Here is an 18504-nt window from a genome sequence, read left to right as displayed (position 1 = left end):
GGCGAAGCGCAAAACGAATATATTTATGTTGAATAGCTTCTATGCGTTGAATGTCGTATTGCATATTCCAGTGTGAAACAGACCAAAGCATAATATAATGCTTTTAGGCAATATATATTTTTGAAGTATTTCGTCACGAAAGACGAACCCTAACAGCTTCGAGGCTTTATTGATAGTATATTCAATGTGCTGTTTGTAGTTCATTTTCAAATCCAAAGTCCCAAGTCTTTAATATACGATTCTCGTCTAAGAACGGTTTGTAAGATCATGTAGTCGAATTCTTAGAACGTTTGCGAGTGAATGAAATAACAGAACATTTTGAAGCATTAACGGTTATTCGGTTTACTCTACACCAGTTTGTAAAAATGTTCAGTTACGACTGAAAAAATCTGGCGTCTTCGAAGATATTGATAAGGTTAAAGAGCTTAAGCTTAGCAAAATGTTTAAATCGTTTAGGTAAAGTAGAAATTCAAATGGCCCAAGATAAATACCTTGAGGAACTCATGAGCTGACAGTAAATGGAGACGTAATGCAATCACCTTTTTACACTGATATGTCGCGATCAGTTGAATATGAGCACAGCTAATTAAGAAAAGGTCCATTGAATCCAAGTCTACTCAATTTGGAAATTGTGATCCGATGATTGATCTTGTCGAAAGCAGCAGAAAAATCATTATATATAGCATCTACTTGCAGTCGCGCTTGCAGGGATTGAATGATAAATGAAGTGTAAGATACGAGATTTATCATACTAGATCGTTTCGGCATAAAACCGTGTTGACTAGTTATATAGTTTGAGTAATTCTGTTCGATGAAGTCCAAGACTATTAGTACAAATAATTTGACTACTGCACATTACGTAACCAAACAAAATAATTCACATGCCAAATGTGCTATTATATTCAATATGTTTCTATGTTATTATACAAAATTAAAAAAACAATATGAAATCTTCGAATTTCGCCCTTTTCGCAATACGACCTATAATTTTAGGTATATCCAGATTGTATTTGCAATTGAGATGAGCTGTCCCGGGTTGGTGGTTCAATGCATAGGGCACTGGTCTTACAATCCAGTAGTTGTATGTTCGAGCCCCGACCTGGAAGGATACGTAGTGTCAGTAGAATCGTAGCACCAGCCATGCAATGGTTCTGTACACTCTGAACCGGCTGCGAAGTCTGTTGAAACAGAAGATCAAATTCCACTACAGGAATGTAATACCAAGGCTTTGCTTTGCTTATATCAAGTGTTTTTTATGTGTGCTAATGCACCCTAATGATTTTTCATACGATGTAATAAAACAATGATGAAAGTACTAGAATATTCCTTCTCCTTCATGAATAACATTTCTAGTCAAAGGTCTTTTTTTAATGAGAAAAAATTTACAACCTTTCCGGACCATATACTAATAAGTAATTAGGAAACATATTGGGAAAGTGAAAAAAAAAATTAAAAATCGTTTTGTATGAAATTTTCCGCTCAAAGCATGCTAGATCTTCGACAATTGTTTCGCGCGAATCGAGTTGTGCAATTCTTGCCCGCTTGAGAGCAAAATATGAATCTATATTAGATTACTAGCTGACCCGTCGAACTTCGTCTCGCCTGCAATTATTTTTTTTAATTTGTGTTTTCATTACTTGGCTTACAATAAACGATTTACGACAAATTCATATCCAACACATTAACTTCGTCCCGAAAAAGAAATATCATCAAGAATTATTGTGGATATGTTCAATGCTTTTCTTATACAAAAAACTAAACAAATGCACCGATTGCCATCTCATCCTTCGAGTCAGTGTATTGAACAGAGATTGTAGATCTCTCTCAAACTAAAGGTTTGACATATGGTATGATGGATTGGATTGAATCATATCTGAAAATTGGCGACTGCGTTACTCCATCATTCATCGTGAGCTCTGGCGTTCCTCAGGAAAGCCATCTAGGACCATTCATATTTCTGCTATATCTAAATGATCTAAATTTCGCATTGCAATGCATGAAGCTATCATTCGCCGACGATTTCAAGCTGTTTCATCTCATCAAAGATCTGAAAGACTCAAATTTCTTGCAGTCACAGTTGGATGTATTTTCTAACTGGTGCAACGTCAACAGAATGGTTATGAACGCCTCTAAATGCTCCGTTATCTCCTTCTCTCGTAAACGAACCACGATCATGTATGATTACACTATTTCGCAAGCTGTACTAAAACGAGAGACATCAATTAAGGATCTAGGAGTGTTATTGGATTCAAAACTTAGTCTCAAAGATCACATAGAATATACCCTCTCTAAGGCATTAAAGATGCTAGGTTTCATCTTTCGCATCTCAAAAAATTTCAATAACATATACTGCCTGAAATCGTTATATTGCACTCTAGTTCGCAAGTATGCTGTTGTTGTTTGGGCACCATATTACCAAACAAATAAGCTACGCATTGAAACTGTTAAGTGCAAGTTCATTCGTTTTGCTTTGCGTTGCCTGCCCTGGAGAGATCCATTGAATCTTCCAAGCTACGAAAATCGTTGTAGGCTCATACACTTCGATTTGCTGTCAGTCCGCTGTGATACACAAAAAGCTGTTTTCGTCGCGGACTTAATCCAATCTCGTATTGATTGTGCAGATCTCCTACAACAGCTAAGTTTTGATATTCTTTGGCGTAATTTGCGGTTTAATCCCTTTCTCAGAATTCCTCGCGCTTGGGTTCATTGAACCGTTTTCGAGTATATGTCGCGTATTCAATACTTGCTCTGATGGATTTAATTTCAATTTATCTCGTAACGCCATTAAAACCCTTTTTCTCCAAATATTTTCCTGCTAGTTTTATTAGGATAATTGATCAATATGAATAGTTGTTAGTTAGCTTTGTAGTTTAAATAAGGGTAATTTGAGATTTCGTTATGTATCATTTGGTCAAATGTTATTTGTTGATACAAAAGATGAGAAGGTTTTATGCCTGCTGGAGAAGGAGAACCAAAATCTCAGCTCCAGCAGGCTTTTCCCTTGCTCCTAAATAAACAAATAAATAAATTAACAGATGGATGAAAAAGAGATTACCAAGATAAATACTTTAAATTGACCCCACACATTTCCAAAAGCAGCCCTCGGGGATTGTTGTTTATCATTGAATATTAAGACTTATTTGTACTGAAGACGTTTAAAATTTAATAGTAAATCCTTAGGGATTATCGAAAGTAATAAACTAATTTTGAACGGTTGTCCATAACCTACTTCACCGCTAGTGATATTACTGTGTTTGATGAATGTTCGTGGCAGGATAGTGACAGGATCAATTTTCGATTAACGAATTAGAGATAAAATGAAAAATACTTGGACATTCGAAAGTTCAAATTACCCTTTTATTGACACAATTGACAATGGACACAATTGTCCATTAACTTTAACATGAACGCTATATTCGTTCAAGAATTGTATCAAAAGGCCTCTGATTCGTCGAGCCACCACATCGGTTTGCTTAGTATTCAGTCCTGAGAATCAATATTCTGTTCTAGCGGAGTGAACATGAGGAGTGATTATACCAGTATTCTTCTTATCGTTAAAGCCAATGTATAAAACAGCAGATCTCACAACTAATGGTTCTTACATGCCACGATTTCTCCTTCAGATATGATATTCACGATTTGCATATGGTAATTCGTCAAGTAATCCAAAGTTCGGAAAATGAAATGATTTGGCTTAAGCAGCTTACAAATGTCATGAATACCATCCGTTTTTAAGTAAACCACTCTTGAAAACTCACTCGAATCGGCTGAACAAACGTCAGCATGCTAAATGCAAGGAAAATATTTTCATCTGAACTCATTATTTCAACAGCAGAATCCTATCATTGATACGTAAAAAAATCGTTACATTATTTGATTTGTTCAACTCACGCCCACGATGGCCAACATAATTCATCTAACTACATCTACTGGTAAATGACATTAGAACTTGTGTTTCTGTTTACGGTATAGCTAAAACAGTCATTTGGCAAGTAATTATTTTGATACCCTATTAAGCACGTGTTTCAATCATGCATTTAAAATCTCCACCCAAATCTACTCGTTGCGCGCCAAACGATTTTCCAAAGATCTAGTATTCTTTTCTTCAACGGCGAAATACTGAGCATCTCCTTGCGCGCCAAACATCAATTGTAGATCTAGCAATCATTGGCGACTTTTTCAGTGGGAAATTCCATTGTCCATACAAAATAACTTTATTGGTTTTTCCGACTTTTCCGGTAAGTTTTCCTAATTTTTTTGATGTACGAACCCGGTGGGGGTAAAAACTGATCAAACAAAAAAAAAGCATCTCAATCCGTCCATCCGTTCTTACGTGATGCGATTACAAAGAATGATCTCTGCATTTTTATATATATAGATTAATAGATTAATAAAATCGTATGGCGCACGACGAGCTGTTTTTTGAGGAAATTTCACTAAGCCTGCTTGATCCATGTGCTCCACTATTTCGAACCACATGCTTAATTGAGTATGGACACCAAATTAATTGAGTATGGACACCAAATCATGTATGATTTCTAAGTCATTTTTCAGTATATTAATTTTGTTCAATTCCGTCAAGTCACGTTAAAGTGAAGTCATGTATAGAAAACAATATACGTAATTTGGTAACCAAATTAAGATATATTAGAAGGGATATGAATGGGGATAGGCTCTTCAATAATTCATAGTTTTCTTAAAATTCAGAAAATTGTGTAAAAATGACATTCAAAGACAGGATTGGATGGATTGAGCATACATATAAGTATGAGATAGATAATACACAAAAAATAAGATTGTTTATTATTTTATATTCAAAAATGTGTCAAATTCTGTAAATCAATCAATCAATTAATCGCTTATGGCAGGGACCAGTTCTTAAAAATTGGTTGAAAATGAAAATATGGCTTTAAATTATTAAAAAAAGTGTTATTTGGTCTGATCTAGGAATTATCTGAGATCATCTCCAATGCTCGTCGGAAATCACAATCAATAGAAAAAAACAAATCAGTCGGATATTTAAAAATGTACTAACTCGCGCTCTCCCGATCGACGATGGAAGGAAAACCACACAGGAAAAAAAAACTATACCCACACAAAATTCGGTGGGACTCGCTATCGTTATGTGTTTTATTTGTGGTAAGCTGTAATGGGTCTAGTGTTCTGGGCCACAAACACTGGCGCATACCGTCCGAATTAGTAACGAAAAATCAAGCATCGCGAACTCACCGAACATTACTCGCCATCGGTGCCATGCGCTACATACACTTTACTCCGTTTCTTCGAGTGCTGGGATTTGCACACAAAACGTCTGTTTTTGTGTTCTGATTTTTTTTGTTTTGAATTCATTCCCGTATCCTTGTTTTTATTATTTTTCAACACCTCCACCCGTCTCACTTGTCCGGTATATTGTGCTTCCGTCGTCATCGTTCGAACCACGAATTTCCTATCATTTTCACTCACGCACGATCAGCCGTCGACCGAATCGTTAGTGTTCGCAGTGGCATTGGTGAATTTATCTCGTCAAACTCGAAACAACTGAATGCAGCTTGTGACATAAATTCTCGAAGCATTTCATCTAAAGTGTACCTGCAAATGCAGTGACGATGGAGTTAAGTTAGATCCAGTTACAAATCCTATGTGCGGCTTAATTTACCTAGTGTTCGAAAATTGTTACCCAAGTGGCACTACGAGATATTTTTGTCACCATTCAAATGTGTGTGGAAATTGGTAGAGCTGAAAATTGTGAAAAAATACGAAAATTGTAGTCGTTCACGAGTAAAATTCTGTTACAGAGAATTTTTACTCAGTGCGGTCAACGAGAGGAATGCGTCAACGAAAATTCGCTATAAATAAAAGTGATAGTATATAATTTTCAAGAAAACGAAAAAACGATGCTTAAATTGTAGTGTTAGTTACACCTTAGCGATTATCCATGTTTTGATTACTATTTTTCAATAAGATTGCAGCATGGATAAAGGAGAACATGATAAAGACACAGGTTGGTATCTATTTTAGTACAAAGATCTTTCTTTTTTCAATTCATTCTAAGAATACTAGGTCAATTCCTTTAAAAACGTACTCCAATGCAACAGCTCCGCTGAGAATCGGATTGCATGTAATCAGTATTTGAGATGCACTTGGCCACATGGTGCAGTGATTGGCACCTGTTGTGGGTAAATATATAGCCGGTTGCACATAACGTGAAGTTCAGTTTGTTCATTTTTCACAAACTCAGTATGTATTCTATACTTCCTTCGATTCACATTCACGTTTGTTCTAAATTCGTACTTTCTCTCCTCTCTGCTGTATAACTAATAGATCACACCATCTGAAAATTCAATGTTTTTCGCCAGTGTCACAAATGATCATGTTGCTCCGTATCTATGTTAGTTCCATGCAGACGAACGTATACATTACTTCACAAGCTGTGTAAGACATGCTCTGCATACTAGAAAGTGTTCGAAATTAGTACTAATGTTATTCTCAAACGCCGTTTGAAATAATGTAAACAATTCCAGTTTTACATATATCGAGCAGAATTAGGTCAGTTTCCTAGCTAGTCGTCGTTCGCAAATTACGTCACGCTTTATGGGGAATGGAGGGGGTATAAAATATTTTGACAAATTGTGACAGGAAGGGGAAAACGTTACGTACCGGAAGTTTTATAATTACTACTAAAGTATTTGTGTTTCATTCAATTGACAATTTTCAGCTTTTATATGTGACATACACACCTAGATAAAATCATACAAATTTACGTCTTCTGAGACCAACATATTCAAGCATCGAAAAAGGCTCATATATACAATTGATCGAACACAAGTTTAATGCATCCTGATATATGCTTAGGTGCCAAAACTTGTGAGCTCACCGGTCTGCTCGAAAGGTGGAGTATATTAGACATATATTTAAATCATTCTCGTAAAATTCAGTCCTTTTACGATTTACGATCTTATGAATTACGTCTATTATTATCATAGCGGAAATTATCGATAACTTTAAAATTTTTACCATATCTTCATGATTTTTATGCTCAATAGATTGTATTTGATGCCTGCTACAACTTTTAGAATACAATGAGTTTGTATTTTCTAAATCATATTTGAAATTTCGATAATCGCAGCTTGTTCAGTTTCCGGTAGAACGTCTCTCTAATAACTCACATTGATTTCTCAAAGATAACCAGACCGATTTTTTTTTGCCCACCACACTCCCCCACACCAAAAAGCTTCAATTTGAAGCCCCCTGGTAATGGACGCAACTAGTCTCAGCGGAAAACAAGAAACAAATAAACACTGGCAATAATAATACTAGAAATACAAATTTAATTTTTATACAAAGTCCGCTGAGATTCAATTTATTCATGATTTGACGTGCAATTTATTAAAGTGGAGTCCCAGTGGAAAAGATTTCCTTTTAAGGGATCCACAATTTAATTCCTACGCTATGTTGGAAAGAAAGTACAAATATATTAGGTACTAGCTGACCCGTCGAACTTCGTCTCGCCTGAAATTATTTTTTTAAATTTGTGTTTTCGAACAGCAGAGTTGCCAAATGTTAATGTTTCTTTCCATTATTTTACTGATTACTTGGCTTACAATAAACGAATTACGACAAATTCATATCCAACACAATAACTTCGTCTCGAAGAAGAAATATCATCAAGAATTATTGTGGATATGTTCAATGCTTTTGTTGTTTGGGCACCATATTATCAAACAGATAAGCTACGCATTGAAACTGTTCAGTGCAAGTTCATTCGTTTTGCTTTGCGTCGCCTGCCCTGGAGAGATCCATTTAGGCTGTGAACCATTTCACGGTTAATTTTAACTTTTGGTTAAAATCTGACACTTGAGTGGTTATTTGGTGTCGAGTAGTTAAATTTGACTAAAACTGTGGCCCATTTCAAAATTTGACGGACGGAAAGTTATTTGGGTTTATTTTCCACTGGAAATAATTTCAACTAAAGAATTAATATTAGAATTTTCATTGCGAGATTTCTTTCAGTGTTGGAAAATAACTATCGATCTGTCAAAAAAAAACCATGCTCTCGAGCAGGGTTATTTTTGACAACATCAAATTAACCACTCGAGTGTCAGATTTTAACCAAAAGTTAAAATTAACCGCGAAATGGTTCACAGCCTTAATCTTCCAAGCTACGAAAATCGTTGTAGACATACACTTCGATTTGCTATCTGTCCGCCGTGATACACAAAAAGCTGTTTTCGTCGCGGACCTCATCCAATCTCGAATTGATAGTGCAGATCTCCTACAACAGCTAAGTTTTGACATTCTTCGGCGTAATTTGCGGTTTAATCCCTTTCTCAGAATTCCTCGTGCTAGAACTAACTATGGGTTCATTGAACCGTTTTCGAGTATATTTCGCGTATTCAATACTTGCTCTGATGGATTTAATTTCAATTTATCTCGTAACGCCATTAAAACCCGTTTTCTCCAAATCTTTTCCCGCTAGTTTTATTAGGATAATTAGTCAATATGAATAGTTGTTAGTTAGCTTTGTAGTTTAAATAAGGGTAATTAAAGATTTCGTTATGTATCATTTGGTCAAATGTTATTTGTTGATACAAAAGATGAGAAGGTTTTATGCCTGCTGGAGAATGAGAACCAAAATCTCAGCTCCAGCAGGCTTTTCCCTTGCTCCTAAATAAACAAATAAATAAATTAACAGATGGATGAAAAAAAGATGACCAAGATAAATACTTTAAATTGACCCCACCAATTTCCAAAAGCAGCCCGGGGATTGTTGTTTATCATTGAATATTAAGACTTATTTGTACTGAAGACGTTTAAAATTTAATAGCAAATCCTTAGGGATTATCGAAAGTAATAAACTAATTTTGAACGGTTGTCCATAACCTACTTCACCGCTACTGATATTACTTAGTCGTGTTTGATGAATGTTCGTAGCAGGATAGTGACAGGATCAATTTTCGATTAACGAATTAGCGATAAAATGAAAAATACTTGGACATTCGAAAGTTCAAATCACCCTTTTATAAAATATTGTGTCCATTAACTTTGACATGAACGCTATATTCGTTCAAGAATTGTATCAAAAGGCCTCTCATTCGTCGAGCCACCACATCGTTTTGCTTAGTATTCAGTCCTGAGAATCAATATTCTGTTCTAGCGGAGTGAACATGAGGAGTGATTATTCTTATCGTTAAAGCCAATGTATAAAACAGCAGATCTCACAACTAATGGTTCGTACATGCCACGATTTCTCCTTCAGATATAACATTCACGATTCGCATATGGTAATTCGTCAAGTAATCCAAAGTTCGGAAAATTAAATGATTTGGCTTAAGCAGCTTACAAATGTCATGAATACCATAAATATTTTCATCTGAACTCATTATTTCAACAGCAGAATCTATCATTGATACGTAAAAAAATCGTTACATAATTTGATTTGTTCAACTCACGGCCACGATGTCCAACATAATTCATCTAACTACATCTACTGTTAAATGACATTAGAACTTGTGCTTCTGTTTACGGTATAGCTAAAACAGTCATTTGGCAAGTAATGATTTTGATACCCTATTAAGCACGTGTTTCCAAATGACGAATCAATCATGCATGTAAAATCTCCACCCAAATCTACTCGTTGCGCGCCAAACGATTTTCCAAAGATCTAGTATTCTTTTCTTCAACGGCGAAATACTGAGCATCTCCTTGCGCGCCAAACATCAATTGTAGATCTAGCAATCATTGGCGACTTTTTCAGTGGAAAATTCCATTGTCCATACAAAATAACTTTATTGGTTTTTCCCACTTTTCCGGTAAGTTTTCCTAATTTTTTTGATGTACGAACCCGGTGGGGGTAAAAACTGATCAAACAAAAAAAAAAAAGCATCTCAATCCGTCCATCCGTTCTTACGTGATGCGATTACAAAGAATGATCTCTGCATTTTTATATATATAGATTTAGTTATTAATATGAAATACTGTTGACGATAAATACATTACATTATAAAACAAAAAACTGGCCCCCCTTAGTTCTGATCCCAGCTGCGTCCATGAGTTCAACCAATAGCTAAATTAGAATAAAAATAATGTAATGATACAAACAAACTCGAAACAGTTTATGAAATTATTAACAAAATGTCTGAAAATAACAGCTTATTTTATAATTTATAGAAGTTAATCGTTTGGTTCAAATAATATTTCCGAGTAGATTTCATAATTAATGACGAGTTACCTAAGATGGTATTTAAGTAATAAGAGAATATGTTTTAATAAATGCAAAACGTTGTGACTATGTTAGAATTAAATTAGGATAAGAATATTATGTAAAAGTGATGCTACGGCGAAGAAAAACTTATGTAAACTGCCTTAAGAAATAAACGTATTTATGAAAAAAAATAAAACAAAAAACTATATTAGCTAAATATCTCGTTCAGTCTGTGCTTAAAATGGTACTTTAGTCTAGCCGCAAATGTGGCACGATTGCTTACTCCTCGTATATCAGGCGGAAGTGCATTATATTAAGTTGGACCAACAAAAAGGATCCGTCTTTGACCAAGGCTTGTAACTGCTCGAACACGAAACAAATTGTTACTACGGCGTGTTGTTCTAGAATGGGATATAGTTGGGAACTGTAGGTTATGGTGTACTGTGGAGTTATACAAATTATCATGGATGAATAGCAACGTTTGGACATCACATAAGTATGTTATTGGTAAAACATTATGGTTTCTGTCAGAGTATAACAATAGAGTCGAGAATAGTAAGGGTTTATTGAAAATGATTTTTAGGCATCTGTTTTGTAGAGTTTGGAGTTTCTTCAGATAAGAACTAGCGGCTCGCCCCCACACCGATACCAAGTAGTTGAGCTGTGAATGGATGTAAGCAAAATAAGAATTTAACAGAACACGCTGGGGTACAAAGGACTTGACTCCATAAAATACCGCAGTACGACGCCACGTGCTTGGCAACAAACGTTATGTGGTGAGCCCAGGTTAATGTGAGATCGAGATATATGCCCAGATACTTGAAATAGTCAACTTTTTCAATAATATTGTGTCCGAGCTGGGGATGATTATCCGTTGGTATAATTTTCCTTATGGAACGGAAAATCATATACTTAGTCTTTGTGGCATTTAATGATAATAAGTTTGCATTGAAATATTGATCAAGAGTTCTTAAATCACTTTCCACTTATTAAAATCCTACTACGGACTCCGGAAATTTGGGTCGACTAGGAATACTAATTTTATATTCAACAGAAAAGGAGACAAACTATGAAATTGCTTCGATTTGGTGCATTAATAACCAATCCGATTTGCCTAGCATGACTCTCAGCTTACCTCTCTACAATAGAAAATTATCTAATCGGATTAAATGGTTAGAAACTAACATGGTCTGATCAAGCAAAATTCGTATGATGCAAGTCTTGCTTTCAAGAATCGCATAAATCGTTATGCAGTACCAATTTGATCAAGTTGTTGTCCCATCGGAAGTAAAACATTTCAAAAGATTCAGAATGAAATTCTGAATGTTATACTAAAGCTGTCACCTCGATTCCTTAGAAATGAGTTGCACAAACTCACATATATTGAACTATTAGATGCAGTATCATATAGTATCAAAAACATACTTAAGATAAAGTGATCTACGATTTTACATGTATCATTTGAATAAGACCCCTCGATGAACTCGATTCACCGTCAGTTTATCTCAATTATTATTTGCATCAAAACAACAAGTGTCTACATGCATTGTAACTAACATATCACAATATTTATTACAATATGAGTAAATATACGGAATTTTGCTGCGTATCCAGTGGTTCTTAATATGCGAGAGTGCGTGTTTCACATGTTTTTTTCCTTGTATTGTGGCTATAGTAGTTTTACCGACACTTTCCGAAGATTATCGCCACTTTTTAACGTAGTATCGATCAAATTACACTATTACTGAGTTTACCGGTTCGCGATTAACGATTCAACATTTTTCAATCAAAATATATGAAATCTTGTCTTGAATCGATTCACTGTTTATATAATTTAATAAGTTTTATCCAGGTTTATATCATGAGCTGGATCGTGTCTAAAATTGATATTCTAAGTAATTTTGAAATCATCATCAGTTACTTCATTATATTTCAAAAACTTTACGATTTGAAAAACTGTGGGATGAGTTAAAAAAGTCAATGATTGTGAAAGATTTCAAATTTATCATTCGTAAGCAATCCAAACGCCTAAATTAAATTAAGTTTCTGATTGATCACTAGATTTTTTCCTGCTGTTGGTGGAAAGTCCTCACCACGACGTCCAGTTCCGTGTAAAGCACAAGAAGAAATCATCGATTTTCAACCATGGAACACTTTTTATAATTGTCCAGTTGAACATGTAAGTTATTTCTTACTTAATTTCCAAATTCGTCTCAGGGCGGACTATCTCACAGGAGGAATACAATATTTTCTGAGCGGACCGAAAAACCCAGAAGGGACTGATTCTAATTATATATATAAAATAACGGATGATTCACATGATAGATGGGAGTTTATTCATATTTATGTTGAGTTGGTTAGGGATTTAAATGGTGGGAATGTCAAACCGTAGCTGAACCTCGTGGCAGTCTCGTCATCTTCCTACGACAGATGGCACACGTGGACCGATTGATCTTTACAATCTCACCGGAATATCGACACGTATGATTGTTTCTCCGTCTTTCTGGTACGTCCACAAGAGCGACACACCGGGACCAACGAACATCGAGATGACGTCGGAATATCCTCGTGTGTGATTGTTTGCTCCAATATGGCGGTCGATGGCACTCACTAGACGACGGACCTGATCCAGAACAAATTTTTTCCGACGGCGTTCTTCGATAAATCGCCGCACTGGTGGGGATCTTCCTAGGTAACCGTCCAAACTGGAACCGACAGCGTAACGGGATCCACTGTTTTGTACGTGACCACACGCTTTTCTTCTGGCCTTCGAGGCACTTCCACAAACTGAACTGGTAGACCGGACTTTTTTTCTTAAAGTTGGTCCTCGGTCAAAACCACTGCTACCCCGGTGAAACACAAATCGATCGAGACTATCTTCCAAACTGGAACCGGCAGCCGCACAGGAAGCACAGTGGCGTACTTGACCACACGCGTTTCTTCGAGTCACCTTTAAAGAAATATCACCTTTACAAATGTAATCGTTTCACTTCGAAATAGTTACCATCAATCTCCTCTGCATGTGCCTCGTCGGTTGTTTTCAGTCAAATGAAGTCCGGGTAGAAACTGTCACTCGGAAGACGCTCGTGAAATGTGCAGGTCGACGAGAAACGCACTTAGATGGTGCTAACGGTTGCTGTCGGAATGGCATAGGATTGGACATCAGGGAGGGGTATTTGGAAACAGTTTTAATTTGATTTTGAATGTAGGCTTAGGGTAGTTCAGTTCAATGTGGGAATCCCTTTTTATAATTAGTAATATAAATAAGCAAATCCATGAAAGGAGTAATTAATGATTGCAAGTATCGATGGTTTCAAAAGAAAACATATATTGGAATCTGTTATGCAGGTTACAATTTTCCCTGGGCTCAAACAAAAAAAAGAAATCTCTTTCTTTTTTTTTCATTGTAAATAATTCTAGCCACGTGCTTTCTATTTCATCTGTGAATCGTATGTCTCCTAACCAAAGTAGTTCAAAAGGGAACCTTACATGTCGGATCGTCCTACGGCTTGTGATTGCTCTCCACCCTATTGCCACTGATTTAAAGTCTTCTATCCGTGATAGTTACTATGCTAGAACCGAAGATTAGATTTTCTATTACAGTTTCGTGCTGTGTTATTTTATCGCAAGAAGTACAGTATTTTCTCGGATTAGAAAAATTTAATTAATAAATATAGAAGCAAACTATTATTCTCATTCACTCTCTCATTCATTGGTACCGTCGATCCTACACAACAATCACACAATCATTCATTCAACCTTAAGCTATTATGTCAATATAATTCTAGGGCGCCCTAAATATATTTGCTTTAGCCATGAGTTCCTGTAACCAAAATTGTCTAGAACTCATTTATGATTACTGAATTTTCTAATATTATATATTGTTCCCGCCTTCAATAGAGAGGTATCGGAACGTTGTTTCCAACTTTTGCCCTATGGACTAGTACAAAAAAAAAACTCGTCAGATTTAATATTATTAGTGATACTGTCTGACATCAAATTCAGACCAAAACCAAATCCAAGTCGGAGGTGGTTAGCAAATCAAACCGGAATTTTGAAAGTCGAATAAGTAGGAGCGAATTCCTGCTTTTTTCCATCAATTTAAAAATGTTCGGCGTGGAGACTACGACGGGAAGATTGAAGATATCAAGATTGGTTTCATAATAGACCTAGGCTTCATCCAGGTTTCAGATGCACCGCAGGCCAAATCCCAATATTTTTACCGGTCAAATCCTCTAATTCATAGGATGAACCGATTTTAGCTATGATTTTACATGGAAGATATTGTTTGCCATATTTAGCATTGTAGTGCTCTCCGGCATTGGAAGTTTTCATGTTTTTTCGATAAACAAGTTGGCCAACTACGAATGCTTTAGCGAATTGGCGGTGCCTCAAATTGTAGTGATTTCGCCTATTTTCGAATGACTTCGCTAGATTTTGTTGAACCCTGCCGTGTATTTTGGAGAACATTTGTTTACGTCGATCTTGTTTTTCCTCTTGCGAAAGGAGTTTGTCATGTCGTAAGAGTTGGTGGTCTGTGCCTACTTCTGAAAGTTCCTGACCATGTATTATGTAATATGGCGTGAAACCGGTTGTGGAATGTATGCTGGTATTGATCGTGAGCTCAATTTCGGGTATTTTGGCATCCCAGGTGCGTTGATCGTCTCGCACGTAAGACCGAATAGCCGTGTTTATGGTACGGTTTACCCGTTCGACTGGGTTTGCCTGGGAGTGGTATCTTGAATTTAGCCAATGTTTGATACCAAAGTGATTGATTAAGGTTTTGAATTCTTTTGAAGTGAAGGTGCTACCGTTATCCGAAATAATTATTTCGGGTACTGAATTTCGGTAGAACCATTGGTTCCGCAGTATTGAACACATAACAGAACTATCAAGTTTCTTCACAGGTTGGATTAGTACCCACTTTGAGAAATAGTCCGCCACTACCAGCAGGTGTTGATTTCCTTTCCTGCTGCGAGGGAGTGGTCCAATAAAGTCGACGGAAATAATTTGCCACGGGGTGTTAGCGCAGCGCATTTTTCCCATTTCCGGGGTAGTTGAAATATATGGGGCTTTTATTTCTTTGCAGGTCTGACAATCTTTAATATATGAACGGATATGGACAGCCATCCTAGGCCAGTAGTATCTTTTCTGGATGCGGGACAAAGTTCGGTTGCACCCTGAATGAAAACTCTTCTCGTGAGTTTGGGTAATTATGTTTCGAATTTCGTCAGCGCGTGGAATTATCTTCCATTCATACCGACTGTCATGGAGATCATTATTAGAATGTACGAATTTATACAAGCGTTCCCCTTCCACCTTAAAATCAATGAAATCATCCGGCCGTTGTTTCACCTTCTGTATCATTGATGTATACCAAGATTCACTGTATTTTATATTTGAAGTTACCATAACGCTTCGTGACAGAGCATCTGGGACAACATTTTCTTTTCCCTTTCTGTGAATCACTGTCATGTTGAATTGCTGGAGGTCTAAGCTCCAACGGCTGCATCGAGAACCCACTTTCCACTTAGTGTTCAGTATGTGTGTTAGAGCGGATGAATCCGTCACTAACGTGAAATGGTAACCTTCCACATACCCACGAAATGCGTCTATGGCTAACAAGGCAGCAAGTGCTTCCTTTTCAGCAGCGTGGTAGTTTCGCTGAGGCGTAGTGAGCTTATGCGAATAATATGAGATAACTTTTTCTCCATCATCCTGAAACTGTGTTAGAACCCCTGCTACAGCTACGTCACTGGCATCGGTTTGGATAATAAATTCTTTATTAAAATCGGGGCACCCTAATATTGGTGTTGATATAAGGCGTTCTTTAAGGGTGCAAAACGCCTTCTCGGCTTCGTCGGCCCATGGAATAATTTTTGATTTAGATTTTAGTAATTCCGTAAGAGGGGCACTTATTCTACTAAAATCTGGAATGAAGCGTCTGTAGTAGTTTGCCATTCCTAGGAATCTTCTTAGCTTGGTGATTGTGGTCGGCCTTTCGTACTCCACTATAGGCCTTATCTTGTCTGGGTTAGTGCGTAAACCTTTAGTATTAAGAAGATATCCAAGGAATGGAACCTCGCTGACTACGAACTTCGATTTTTCTATGTTAATGCATAGGTTGGCTTCCTTCAAGCGACGAGCTATCTTCCGAAGAAGACGTACGTGATGCTCGAATGTCTCCGTAACTATGACTATGTCGTCAAGGTATACGAAGACATACGGTTCCAATACACCGTGACCCAGCACCTTGTCCATCAGCCTTGCCAATGTCGCAGGACTGTTGACCAAGCCAAAGGGCATCCGTGTGTATTGGAACAACCCCTTGCCTTGAACACTGAACGCCGTGTATTTTCTTGAAGTACGATCTAACGGAACCTGCAGAAAGGCCTCTGATAAGTCGATTGTCGATAGATAATTTGCCTTCGGCAATTGGCTTAAAATGCGATGGGGGTGTGGCAAGGGATAAGCATCACGCACGGTGCGCTCATTAATTTTTCGCGCGTCCAGACATAAACGAACTTTATTCGGTTTTATTACAGGTACACAATTCAGAGACCAGTCAGAATTGCTACGTTCAATGATCCCTGCATCTAACAGGCGTTGTAATTCCTCTGCAACCATGCTTTGGGTTTTAGGGGACATTACGTATGGGAATTGACGTATGGGTGGTTTATTCTTCCATTCGTCTTGTATTTCTATTTTATGTTCCGCGAGAGGGGTGGCGGATAATAGCCCTTTGTCTGCAGATTGAAAAAGTTTTTTAATGTTTGTGATTTGGCGTTCTTCTTCAGCCGAAAGAATAGCGGATGGAGCCTGGTGGTCGTCGATTTGATCGGAAATTGTGTTAAGAAAACAACATTCATGTATCTTAGGTTGAATATGAAATTTTTCCCAAAAGTCCATCCCACACACACAATTAATTTTTAAATTTGGCACTAATAGAGTTGGAACAATTTTGAGTTCATTATTGAATACGAATGGTAAGTATATTTGCCCAGAGATACTCAGTTTTTCACCATTGGCAGCGCGCAACACAATTGGTTTTTTCAAGGGAAACAATTTCTTTGATTTCAGTTTATTGAACACGGAAGCGTTTATCAGAGTTAGGTTACTACCACTATCCAATAAGGCCGAAATTTCCATACCATATACTTGAACTGAAATATATGGCCTGTTGTCACCAGCAATAGGATATGATATGGAATAGATGGTCGGTTCTTGACTATAAATAGTTTCTGGAGCTAATTCGAAAAAAGTTTGGTTACATTCGAAAGGATCGCACGCGGTTAGTTGTGAGTATTCAGCGAGCGGCGGTTTTCGCTCGCTGGTTGTGAGTTTTTTATGCAAAAGGGGCAATTGTTGGTGGGGTACCCTCTAAAACCACACCTTTCACTCGGCAATCGGCAGTTGTTTATTCTGTGGCCGTATTTTCCACAATTATAGCAATGATTATTTGGTAAAGGACGATGGGTATCTATTAGTTCTTCTAAGGTTGAAGCTGGGGGATTGTGTTTAGGCATAATTGTTGGGGGACCTTGATTTTTTTGATTGGGTTGGTTAAGAAGGTTGGGTTTTGAATTTTGATGCATGCTTGGAATATTGTCCTTTAAGTCGTCCGACGAGCTAGATCGTTTTTTTGTGCTTTTTTTTGCTTTTCTGGTCTTCTAAATTATTTACAACTTGTACTGATTTTTCCGCACCAACCACTTTGTTGTATGCAGAGAAATTGAGTGCATCAATTTTCTGTCCTGCTGAGACTAAAGTGAGTAAATCAGTTATTGGAATGAAATTAAGTTGTTTTTTATAATCAATTCTCATGTTTTGTACGAGTACTTGTACTTTTTCGTACTCGGGCAGCTGTAGGCTCATAGTACGAAAAAGTCTTTCCATTTCAAAGTAGAACTCGTGAAATGATTCATTTTTTTGCTGACGTCTCTGATAGATCTTCATTTTAATTAGTGCATCAAGATCTGGATGCATGAATGTTCGTTTGAGTTCTAGAACCAAGTGTTGCCAATTTAGCAAACGCCCTGTGGTTCGCATCGTCATATACCACTTAAGAGCGGCCCCCGTAAAGAGGTGAACGGCCGACTCGAACAGTTCAATCTCCGAAATGTGTTCAGCTAACGAAAGAGCCTGAATAATTTCAAGAAACTCGTTCAATTTTAGCCCTTGATCTTCCCCGTCATATTTGGTAATCGACCATTTAGAAACTGGCAGCGTTCTTCGCGACTGATTGCCCTGTAGATTCTGGTGGAGCGGAGTTTGAACTGAGTGGAGTATTGGGTTCGGTTGCT

General features: G+C 37.1%; 2 protein-coding genes across 2 annotated transcripts in view; one reads left to right on the top strand and one right to left on the bottom strand.

The window, feature by feature from the left end:
- The first annotated feature begins 5272 nt into the window (after positions 1-5272).
- The window catches only part of LOC131437571 (trichohyalin), a 76757-nt gene continuing 63525 nt past the window's right edge, over positions 5273-18504 (top strand). Inside the window, exon 1 of the mRNA XM_058607027.1 lies at positions 5273-6001. Coding sequence (XP_058463010.1) covers positions 5971-6001 — 31 coding nt within the window. The 5' untranslated portion in view covers positions 5273-5970. The remainder of the gene's footprint in view (positions 6002-18504) is intronic.
- LOC131437572 (uncharacterized) lies at positions 12515-13673 on the bottom strand. The gene is made up of 2 exons (XM_058607029.1): positions 13206-13673; positions 12515-13151 (listed from the first exon to the last, which is right to left on the bottom strand). Exons 1-2 carry the CDS (start codon positions 13221-13223, stop codon positions 12657-12659), a joined length of 513 nt encoding a protein of 170 aa, XP_058463012.1. The 5' UTR covers positions 13224-13673; the 3' UTR covers positions 12515-12656.

This window comes from Malaya genurostris, chromosome 3, assembly GCF_030247185.1.
Source record: "Malaya genurostris strain Urasoe2022 chromosome 3, Malgen_1.1, whole genome shotgun sequence".
NCBI classification, from domain to species: domain Eukaryota; kingdom Metazoa; phylum Arthropoda; class Insecta; order Diptera; family Culicidae; genus Malaya; species Malaya genurostris.
The sequence above is the reverse complement of the archived record's forward strand: the minus strand, read 5'-3'. Positions and strand labels throughout refer to the sequence as shown.